Here is a 12,164-nt window from a genome sequence, read left to right on the forward strand (position 1 = left end):
GAAATGATGCACAATTGGGGTCTGTGAGCTAGTGGTCCCCTAAAATCCATCCAAATATAGTCTATGGGCTCCTCTGAAGGGTTCTCTCCCTAGGATTTGGTTCTTTCTTCATGAAGACAGGACTCAGGAGTTGAAGGGTGCCAGAGGCTCTGAGACAACGTGTCGATTTGGTGGTGGTGGAAGGAGGGATGGGAGGAATATGAGCACCAGTACTAACAGGTAAGGCACCACTCAGTACACAGGCCCCAGGCAGGACCTGGTGCATTCTCACAGCCAGCCCCTAGGCCACGCCTCCACGTTGCCCGGCAACAGAGCCGCGCTGGGTGCACCAGCGAAGGAGGCCCTTGTTCTCCCCTCCCCCTCCTGCCCCCTCTTCCGGGCGGTGGAAACGGCTAGGCCTTCGGCGGGCGCGCCTCCAACCTGAAGGAGACTTGGGGTGTCAGGAAGACACCGCCGCCACGTGACGAGCGAAGGGGAACACCATGCAGGTGGGCACGCACAGGGGTCCCCGGCTAAACCTAGAGTGAGCACCAACGGGGAGGGAGGCCCACAGCGGGTGCGTTCTAACGTTTGTTCCGGTAAGGGCTACGTTTTGTGTGCCTCTCTGGCAAGATTTGACCCCCAGGATAATACCATTTCTCAACGCTCAAGACTTCTGTTTGTCTCTGGAAGAAGTTTTTAGAGTTGTTTGGGATTGAATTTTACGCCTGCATCCCGGAAATCTTAACTGCTGCACTATTTCTCACTTGAGAAATAGACCAGCAACTGTAGCCCAAGTGTAATTCAGTTTAAGTATTCTGCTCCGCTACCTTAAAAAAAGATCAGAACGGAAACCCAGGAGTTGCATCTGTCTCAAGAAAGACCAGCTGTCCCTGGAGTTTCTCCTACTTGATTGCAAAAAGCTCTGTTAGGCTTCCATTTATTCCTTAGAAGGCTGCTCCTCTAACGCTTCCTTATTAAACCGAAGCCTGTGCCTTTGTTTCTTCTTTTATCAGAGTAAAATTCTCACTTTCTGACTTTCAGAAACAGCTTCTTCCCACCTGCTCCCCCAAATTAAAACCACTGTAATTTCTCTTGTTTTGCATATTTTATTTTTATTTGCATATACTGTGTAAGTTATTAGAATATTTTGAACATAAATTACACACAATTTTTAATGAATAGTCCTTTTGTGTTAATAATAGATTCCTAGCAAATACATTTTATCCAATCTGTAAAAACGTTGTGAATCTGTCTGGATTTATACCTGCTCTTCAAGAAATTAGCCAAAATATAATTGAGTGAAGTTAACAGCACGTTAACCTTTGTTCATTTATTCATCAATTTACTCGACATCCAGTTATTCAGTGTTTATGTTTAGTTCTGGACTTACTCTAAAAGAGCTTAGTATGGGGGAATAAGAGGGAGACAGATGTAACCATTTGTGGTATGATAAATGCCACAGTAGTTTTAACACAGAGATTGTGGTACCTATTTCTACTAGAAGAAATTTCATAGATAATTTCTAAAACTGAAGAGAAGAATAAATTAAAGAGCATTTACTGTTAAATCCCATTGTGATGAACTCCTAGATCAGTTAAGGAAGAGCAGAAAGGTATACATAAAACCATAAGAATGTGGTATCATGAATATCAAGAAAGGCCATTTTAACAAGAAAGGAATGAGACCATCTCTCCAATTCTGCTTAAGAGATCAAATACAATGAATATTCATAAAAAATCAACAAGATGGTGCTTGTAGGTGACATTATCTAGAGCACTTTTGGTAGTATTAGAAGCAAAAGCTAACTTTGGAGTGGGTTGAAGAGTTAATGGGAAGTGGGAGTGGTTATAGTTTATATAGACAATTGTTTCAAGAAGTTTAACTATGAAGGAGAAAAGAGAAGATGGTAGGGGATGTCAAGTACAGAGGAAGTTTTTTTAATAAGGTATTGCTGGAATTTTTGGTAATAGTGAGCTAGATTATTTGGACCAACTCTCCCTCTGCGTACAAGTAAAAATACTGGCTAACACGTAAAACATATTTCCTTAAAAGCATCAAGGAGTAAGAAACTACGATAGTAGGATATGATGCTAAGAAACTATGAGACCAAAGTTGAAGGGAAACTGGAAAACCAGGTAAATGGATTTCCAGAACTCCAAAACCTCTTTTACCCTGAAGGCATTAGCAGTTTGTGTTTTGGTCCCGGGTATAATCCACAGAGAAGGAACCAAAGGGGTATTGTCCACTAAAGTATGGAAGACTAATAGTATGAACAAGAGATAAACTCATGTTCAGGAGAATTCAGGGAAAGTTGTCTTGATGCTTAGTGAAACAGGGGAGAAAAAGAAAGGGAATAATACCTGTTCCCAAGAAGTTGTGGCCCAATACAGAAATCACATGGATTACAACCTAAATTATATTGTCTGGGTGGTCCAGCAAACCTCAAATTATGAATTTGATATATATTAGTCATATACGTATATACATACACATGTAAAAATACCTTATGTCTATAAATGACTAGAAGAAATAAAAACTCCTCTGTAGAGGAATATATCTTTATCTTAGACCTCGAACAATTCCCTCAGGTAAGTTCTCAAGGACAGCAAACCAAAATCAGTCAAAAGTAACCAAGCACACAAGGAAACAGGGCACCATGAGCATGAACCAACAAAAACAGACCTGTAGAGACGTTTGTTATCAGAATGATCAGAAACGGGTTCCAAAACAATTATGATTATTAGTTTAAAAAAATAAAAGACTAGATTGAAATTATCTGCAGGACATAGTGAGCTTAAAATTTGATTAAGACATTTCTATACACTATAATGAATAATCCAAAAGAAAATTAAGAAAGCAATGGCCTGGATATTTGCATCGAAAAGAGTAAAATACTTAGGAATACATGTGACCAAGGAGGCAAAAGACTTGTACACTGAAAACTACAAAACATTGCTTAAATTAAAGAACACATAAGTAAAAAACATTCCATATTCTTGGATTGGAAGACTTAAATTGTTAATATGTCAATATTTCCCAAAACAATCTCCAGATTCAGTGTAATTCCTACCAAAATTCCAATGACATTTTTTGTAAAAACAGAAAAACACATCTTAAAATTCATATGAAATCGTAGGAGACCCAAAATAGCCCAAACAGTCTTTTAACAGATGAACAAAATTGGAGGACCCAATATCTGTTTTCAAAATATAGTAGCAGTATATGTGTATGTAAAGCAGCAGTAATCAAAACCATGTGGTATTGACAGACAGACAGACATATGAACCATTGGAATAGAATAGAGAGCCCAAAAAGAAACCCTCACATTTTGGTCAAACGATTTACAACAACAGTGCCAAAACCATTCAAGTGAAAGGCAAACTGGACATCCACATGCAAAAGAATGAAGTTGGGCTTTTAGCTCACATTATTAACAAAAATTAACTGAAAAAGGATCAAAGGACCCAGGGCCCAGGATAAGGGATTGCCAGGATCAGATCAACAGAAGCAGGATTCAGGGCTGAAGCAGCAAAGAGTTGAAGACATGGAAAGAATTTGAAGACATCCAGGTAGCAAGGAAGGGTTCTCCAAGGCCTGAAGACTAAAGCAACACACTGACCTTTGGTACAATGTAAGTTCAGGGTGAAACTTTCTCTATAAGCCTCTAAAGAGGCTTAAGAGGTTTAGTGACTAAGAAATAGTACTCCTGGTTGACAACAGAAGCAAACCCTTTTTGAAGGAAATTTTCAGTTTGACCCCAAAAGCACCCACATTTTAAAAGAAATATGATCTCAAAATAATCACATAAGAAGACTACTATGAATGTTAAACAAGGGCAAAAAAACCAACAGATTTAGATTTTTAAGGACTGCATAGTTTGCAATTGCCAAAAACAAAATCCCTGTTACTGAAGTGCTCAAAGAAATAGAAAATGAGATTACAAAGATGAGTTTATATAGGAAACTATCAAGAATGAACAAACAGCCCAAGTGTCCATTAAGAAATGAATGAATAAAGAAGATGTGGTACACACACACACACACACACACACACACACACACACACACACTGGAATATTACTCAGCCATAAAAAATGAAATATTGCCATTTGCAACAACATGGATGGATCAAGAGAGTATAATGCTAGGTGAAATAAGACAGAGAAAGGCAAATATCATATGATTTCACTAATATGTGGAACTTAGAGAAACAAATGAACTAAGAAAAAAAGAGATGAACCAAAAACCAAACTTTTAACTATAGAGAACGGACTGGTGGTTACCAAAGGGAAGGTTGTAGGGGGTGAATGGGTGAAGTAGGTGATGGGGATTAGGAGGATACTTACCACAATGAGGACTGAGTAATATGTAGAACTGTTGAATCACTGTATTGTACACCTGAAATTAATATAACACTGTATGTTAACTATACTGGCATTAAATTTTTAAATAAATGAATAAATAAATACTTCGATGAAAATACCAAAAAAAATGACAGATAAAGGAATAGAAAGGAACTTTTAGAAATGGAGTAAAGCTGAAGTAAAAAGCTGAATGGACCTCTTAATTTCTTTGCTGAATACTAAACTAAAATCGTTTCTAAATTTTGCTATTATGAATACTGCCATGGTGAACATCAGAACAGGAATTAAAAAAAACTGTGTTTTATATATAGAGAGATCGTGTACAAATGGGGGAAACGGATAGTGGGAGAGAGAGAATTTTAAGCAGGCTCCATGCTCAGCGTAGAGCATGACATGGAGCTTGATCCCATGACCTGAGCTTCAATCGAGAGTCAGAAGCTCAACCAACTGAGCCACCCAGGCACCCCTAGAACAGGGGTATTTGTTTACATTTTTGATTAGTTTTTAATAAAGATTTCTAGAAGCTAAGAAAAAAATATAAAAGCCCTTGAATGGATAGGTATATTAGTTTTCTATTACAATGTAGCTAAATAGCCCTGAATTTAGCAGCTTAAAACAACAAATATTTATTATCTCATAGTTTCTGGGGGTCAGAAATTTGTGAGTGGCTTAGTCAGGTGGCTCTGGCTCAAAGAGTAAATGAGAGTACGATTCAGACATCAGCTAGGGCTGCAGTATCTGCTTCCAACATGACTCACTCACATGACTGTTGGCAGGAGGCCTTGGTTTCCTACCACTTGGACTTTTTTTTTTTTAATTTTTTTTTAACGTTTATTTATTTTTGAGACAGAGAGAGACAGAGCATGAACGGGGGAGGGTCAGAGAAAGAGGGAGACACAGAATCTGAAACAGGCTCCAGGCTCTGAACTGTCAGCACAGAGCCCAGAGCGGGGCTTGAACTCATGGACCGCAAGATCATGACCTGAGCCGAAGTTGGACACTTAACCGACTGAGTCACCCAGGCGCCCCCACTTGGACTTTTCAATACGGCTTTTTCATGGAATGAATTGTGTCTCTCCAAAATTCATATGTTGAGACCTAACCCCAAATGTGACTATATTTGGAAGTAGGATTCTTAAGGAGATAATTAAGGTTAAATGAAGTCATAAAGGTAGGGACTGGTGTCCTTCTGACAATCTGAAAGGACTGGTATCCTTATGAGTAAGGGACACCAGAGCATCCTCTCTCTCAGTCTCTCTCTCTCTCTCTCTCTCTCCCTCCCTCCCTCCCCCCCTCTCTCCCTCCTTCTCTGTGCACAGAGAAAAGTTCATGTGAGAACAGAGCAAGAAGGTGGCCACTTGAAAGCCAGGTTTCTCACTAGAAATCAACCCTGCCTGGTACCTTGATCTGGGACTTGCATCTTCCAGAACTGTGAGAAAATAAATTTCTATTTAAGCCACCCAGTCTTATATTCTGTCATGGAAGCCCACACAGACTAACACAGGCTGCTTGAGTGTCCTCACAACATGGCAGTTTCTTTTCCCCAGAGCAAGAGATGAATGTTTAAAATGCTTTAAATGCTGGAGGGGGAAACTGTCAAACCAAAATTCTATATCCAGCTAACCTATCCATCCAAAAAACTGGGGGAAAATAGTCATTTTCAGAAATATGAAAACTGGGAGAATTAGTTGCCAGCAGACCTTAACTATAAGAAATGCTTAAGGGTGTTTATTCGGGCTGAAGGGAAATGACACCAGAGGGAAAACTGGATCTAAAGAAAGGAGTGAAGAGCACCATATATGGTAAATATGTGGATAAGTACTAATAACTAAATATCTTTTTTCTCTTAATTCCCTTAAAAAACATTATAATTCTTTAAGGCAGAAATTATAACCTTGTATTATGGGTTTTCAAATATATGTAGATGTTAATATATTTAACAGCAGTAAAGCAAAGGATGGGATAGTGGTAAACGTAACTAGGCAAGGTTCCCATATTTTTTTTATTAAAAAAATCTTTTTAATGTTTATTTATTTTTGAAAGAGGGAGAGACAGCATGAGCAGGGGAGGGGCAGAGAGAGAGAGGGAGACACAGAACTGAAGCAGGCTTCAGCCTCTGAGCTGTCAGCACAGAGCCATCAGGCTCTAACTCATGAACCATGAGATCATGACCTGAGCTGAAGTTGGATGCGTAATCAACTGAGCCACCCAGGCACCCCCAAGGTTCCCATATTTTATGTGAAGTAGTACAATATTAAATCTAGGTAGACTGTAATAAGTTAAAGATACCCAATATAATTTCTAGAGAAATTATTAAAATCATAATGCAAAGGTGTATACCTAAAAAGCCAGTGGCAAACAATGATATTCTAAAAACTACTTAATTAACCAAAAGAAGGCAAGAAAGAAATAGAGGAACAAACAAGTAAATGAGACTAAAACAGGAAAATAGTAGCTCTAAATCTAATATTAACAATTATATTAAATATTAATGGACTAAATACTTCAAATAAAAAGCAGAGATTGTCAGAATAGAAAAGCAACACACAACTGTATACTGCTGAGACACTTTATTATTTTATTTTATTATTTTTTAAGATTTAAATTCTTGCATAGTTAACATAGAGTGTTATATTAGTTTCATGGGTACAATATAGTGATTCAGCAGTTCCATATATTGCTCAGTGCTCATCAAGATGTGTATTCTTAATCCCCTTCACCTATTTTACCCGTCCCCACCCCACTTCCCCCTGGTAATCATGTGATTGTTCTCTATAGTTAAGAGTAGGTTTTTTGATTGGTCTTTTTTTGTTTGTTTGTTTGTTTCTTTCTTAAATTTGACATAAAAATGAAAGCATATAGTATTTGTCTTTCTCTAATGGACTTATTTCATTTTAGCATTATACTCTCTATAGAGCCATCCGTGTTGTTGCAAATGGCAAGACTTCATTCTTTTTATGGATGAGCAATATTCCTTTGTGTGTGTGTACGTGTTTGTGTATCCCACTTCTTTATCCATTCAACTATTGACAGACACTTGGGGTGCTTCCATAGTTTGGCTATTGTAAATAACGTTGCAAGAAACATTGGAGTGCATATATCCCTTCAAATTAGTATTTTCATATTCTTTGGGTTAATACACAATAGTGTGATTACTAGGTCATAGGGTAGTTCTTGAGGAACCTCCATACTGTCTTCCACAGTGGGGGCACCGATTTACATAACCACCAACAAAGTGCAAGCCTTCCCTTTTTTCCCCATCCTTGCCAACACTTGCAATTTCTTGTCTTTTTGATAATAGCCATTCTGACAAGTGTGAGATTATATCTCATTGTGGTTTTGATTTGCATTTCCCTGATGATGAGTGATGTTGAGCATCTTTTCATGTGTCTGTTGGCCATCTGTACATCTTCTGTAGAGAAATGTCTGTTTATGTCTTCTGTTCATTTTTCAATTGCATTTTTTTTTGGTGTTGAGCTATATAAGTTATTTGTAATTTTGGATACTAACACTTTTTTGGATATGTCATTTGCAAATATCTTTTCCCATGCAGTAGCTTGTTGTTTAGTTTTGTTGGCATTTCCTTTGGTGTACAGAAGCCTTTTATTTTGATGTAGTCCCAACAGTTTATTTTTTGCATTTGTTTCCCATGCCTCAGGGGACCTACCTAGAAAGATGTTGCTATGGCCAGTGTCAGAGAAATTACTGTCTGTCCTGTCTTCTAGGATTTTTATGGTTTCAGGTCTCACATTTAGGTACTTTATTCATTTTGAGTTTATTTTTATGTATGGTGTAAGAAAATGGCCTAGTTTCACTCTTTTGCATGTTGCTGTCTAGTTTTCCCAGCACCATTTGTTGAAGAGACTATCTTTTTCTCATTGCATATTTTTGCCTCCTTTGTCAATGATTGATCGACCATATAATTGTGGGTTTATTCCTGGACTTTCTATTCTGTTCCATTGACCTATGTGTCTAATTTTATGCCAGTGCCATACTGTTTTGATTACTACAGCTGTGTAATGTAACTTGAAGTCTGGAGTTGTGATACCTCCAGTTTTGTTTTTCTTTTTCAAGATTACTTTGGCTGACCCTGACCCTGAATAGGGTCTTTTGTTGTGCCATACAAATTTTAGGATTGTTTGTTCTAGTTCTGTGAAAAATGTTGGTATTTTGATAGAGATTGCATTAAATCTGTTGATTGCTTTGGGTAGTGTAGACCTTTTAACAATATTTGGTTTCCCAACTCATGAGCATGAAACATCTTTCCATTTCTTTGTGTCATCTTAAAAGAGACACAGTTTGAATACATAAAGCAGAACACATAAAGCAAAAACTAACATAATTCAAGGGATAGACAAATCCACAATCATAATGTGAGATTTTAAACCCCTCCTCTTAGTAATTGATAGAAAAACTAGATATAAAAATTGCTAACAAAATAGAAGATTTGAACAAACCTGTCAATCATCCATTGATTTATAGAGAAATATACCTATCAGTGGCAGAATGCACATTTTTTTCAAGCATTCACTAAGATACATCATATACTGGGTCATAAAACAAGTCAATGCATGTCAAAAAAATCAAAATCTTAACAAAGTATGTTTTCTAACCAAAGAGAATTAAATTAGAAAGTATTAATAAGATACCTAGAAAAGTTGAAATTACTGGAAAATTAAACAACATCCTTCCAAATAACTAAGATGTCAGTAAAAAATTATAAAAGAGATTGGGAATATTTTTAATTGAATGATAATAATGGTACAGCAAACCAAAATTTGTAGGGTGCAACTAAGAAAATTGTTAATGGGGAAATGCATAGCTGTAAATGGCTGTATTAGAAAAGAAAGGTTCATAGTCAATAATCTAAGCTTTACCTTAAGGTATAAAAAAAGAGCAAAATATAATCGGTAGGACCCTCATTTAAAATGTTTGTATTATCTGTCAAGAGTTTCAAGAGTTTCCCATTTTCATTTCTAGTATTGGTTATTTGTGCCTTCTTGCTTTTTTTTTTTTTTTTTGGTCAGTTTTGGTAAGTGTTTATTAATTTCATTAATATTCTCTAAGAACCAATTTTTGGCCGTGTTAATCCTATTATATATTAATTTTTCAGCTCATCAATTTCTACTTTCACTCTTTTTATCCTTGATTTATTTTGATTTTCTTTTTCCAACTTCTTTGGTTGGATGTTTATATCTTAATTTTTAAACTTTTCATTTTATAAAATATCAAATTAAGGATATAAAATTTATTTTATGAACTGCTTTAGTTGCAGCCCACATATTTTTTTGTTATGTGGCTTTACTTTTTATCATTCAATTCCTAATGCTTTTAAATTCCCATTGTGTTTTTTTTCTCTGACCCATGGATTATTTAGAAAGTGTTTTCTTAATTCCAAATATATGATGATCTCCTAGTTATCATTTTCTTATTGATTTCTGTCTCTGGTCACAGTGCCGAAGTCTGTGAGCCTTTTTTCGATTTCTCAGCTTCTTGGCCTCTTCCAGAATTGGTAGTTGATCCACGGGGAATGGCCTCAAACATGGAGCTCCTCTCTAGCTCTCCTTCTCATCTAAGATCTTCTGATAATTTTCTTCACTGCCTTATTGATTCTCCAGTGCTTTCAAATTGATTTTCATCAATTTCGTTCAATTTTACTAGATGTTCCCAGCAAAAGGTTTGATTCAAATGATCTAGTCTACCATTACCAAGTGCAGAATTCCTACTGATGCTGGTATTTTATTATTAGGAGACATACAAAGAATAGGGATTGAAGATCTCAGGGATAGAGTGACCAGTAATAGACAAAGTGGGGACAGAAAAAACTTTGGCCAAAGAATAGGATGAAAGGAGAAATAAGATGATACTTGTCTGTCATTTATTATTGCATAACAAACTATAACAAACTTGGTGGCTTAAAACAACACAATTACTGTCTCAGAATTTTTATGGGTCTTGATCTAGGCTTTGCTTAGCTGGGCCCTCTTCTCCAGAGTCTCCCACAAGATTGCAATGAAAGTGTCAGCCAAAGCTGGGGTCTTATTTATTTGTTTGTTTGTTTATTTATTTATTTATTTATGTATGTATGTATGTATGTATGTATGTATATTTATTTGTTTTTGAGAGAGAGAGACAGAGACAGACAGAATGTGAGTGGGGGAAGGGCAGAGAGAGAAAGAGGGAGACACAGAATCTGAAGCAGGCTCCAGGCTTTGAGCTGTCAGCACAGAGCCATCCGGCTCTAACTCGTGAACCATGAGATCATGACCTGAGCTGAAGTTGGATGCTTAACTGACTGAATCACCCACATACCCCGCTGGGATCTCATTTAAAGAACAGAGGAAGAATCCATTTTTAAGTTCATTTACATGGTATTTGGCAGAATTCAGTTCTTTGGGGGCTATTTGACTAAGAACCTCAATGTCTAGCTGATTGTTGGTTACATTTCCCTTGTTGCATAGTTCTCTCCATAAGGCACTTCCCAATATAGCAGCTTGCTTTATCATAGCTAACCAGTGTGAAGAGTGCTGGCAAGATGGAAGTTATAATATTATGGAGAATAATAATAGAAATTACATTCTTTCATCTTTGCCATGTTCTGTTGGTTAGAAGCATGCCACAGTTCCCACCCATAGTCAAGGAGAGGGAGTTGTGCAGAGATGTGAATACCAGAATGTGGAGATCATTTAAGGTCATCAAATAATTTGTCACAGTATTTTCTCATATGTATAATTAAATTCTCCCTTCCTCTGGAAATATCAGGGGAAATGGACAGCAAACTAGAAAGAAAAGAGTTAATATATTACAACCTCTGGAAAAGGAGCAAATAAAATATCGAAGGCTAAGTAACAAGGAAAACAAGGTTAGCTTTCATAGAAGGAAACTATTTTTTTTTATTACTTATTTTTGAGAGCAAGAGAGACAGAGTGTGAGTGGGGCAGGGGCAGAGAGCGAGGAAGACACAGAATCCAAAGCAGGCTCGAGGCTCCAAGCTGTCAGCACAGAGCCCGACGTGGGGATTGAACTTGCAGACCATGAGATCATGACCTGAGCCGAAGTTGGACATACAACTGTCTGAGCCACCAGGCGCCCAGAAAGAAATTATTATTAGACAGAAATTAAACTATGGAAAAATTCCTAGCCTCTTCTAACATTTAACCTGGGAGTACGAGTCCCTTGAAGCTAATTGGTTGAAAAGAGAAACGTGTTCACCTGGAGGTATTAAATGCCTATGTAGAAAAACAAAACAGTAGTTTTGCATGATGTTAATTGGTTTTGCCTAATATAGTCATGAGAGAATTTTCCATGATTTATGAGTTTACTTCATTAACATTTGATATATGTGTTCCAAATTGATTTTTTATTAAACATCTCAGGGTAACTTTGAGGGTAGAGGATGTATCTTATCTATCAAAGTATGTAGTACCACTTGTGCTGGGAAGTGAGGAAAAAGTAGGCCACTTTGTTCTATACTTTGAAACTTATTATCCCGTTATCTGTAGAGTTCATGAACAATTGCATAGTTGAAAATGTTATATATCAATTTTACATGTACATATTAAAATGCACAACTGTGTTAATAGATTTTCTATTTTTTTATAGGATCCAAATGAAGATACAGAATGGAATGAAATTTTAAGAGATTTTGGCATTCTTCCTCCAAAAGAAGAGCCAAAAGATGAAATTGAAGAAATGGTTTTACGTTTACAAAAAGAAGCAATGGGTATAGTTGTGTATTTAGTGGGCTGGATGAGGAGATAATGATAGAGAAAGTGTATTTCATAAACTAAGAGGGAGAGAAGACATTAGAAATCCCACC

General features: G+C 36.9%; 1 protein-coding gene across 2 annotated transcripts in view; it reads left to right on the forward strand.

Moving 5' to 3' along the window:
• The first annotated feature begins 308 nt into the window (after window positions 1-308).
• PDCL2 (phosducin like 2) overlaps window positions 309-12,164 on the forward strand; it is a 35,805-nt gene continuing 23,949 nt past the window's right edge. Inside the window, exons 1-2 of one of the 2 annotated variants that reach the window (XM_045056360.1) lie at window positions 309-488; window positions 11,948-12,068. In XM_045056360.1, coding sequence (XP_044912295.1) covers window positions 483-488; window positions 11,948-12,068 — 127 coding nt within the window. In that variant the 5' untranslated portion in view covers window positions 309-482. The remainder of the gene's footprint in view (window positions 489-11,947; window positions 12,069-12,164) is intronic. The other variant, XM_006931113.5, reaches the window with a different exon arrangement.

The sequence above is a fragment of the Felis catus genome, chromosome B1 (genome assembly GCF_018350175.1).
Source record: "Felis catus isolate Fca126 chromosome B1, F.catus_Fca126_mat1.0, whole genome shotgun sequence".
NCBI classification, from domain to species: domain Eukaryota; kingdom Metazoa; phylum Chordata; class Mammalia; order Carnivora; family Felidae; genus Felis; species Felis catus.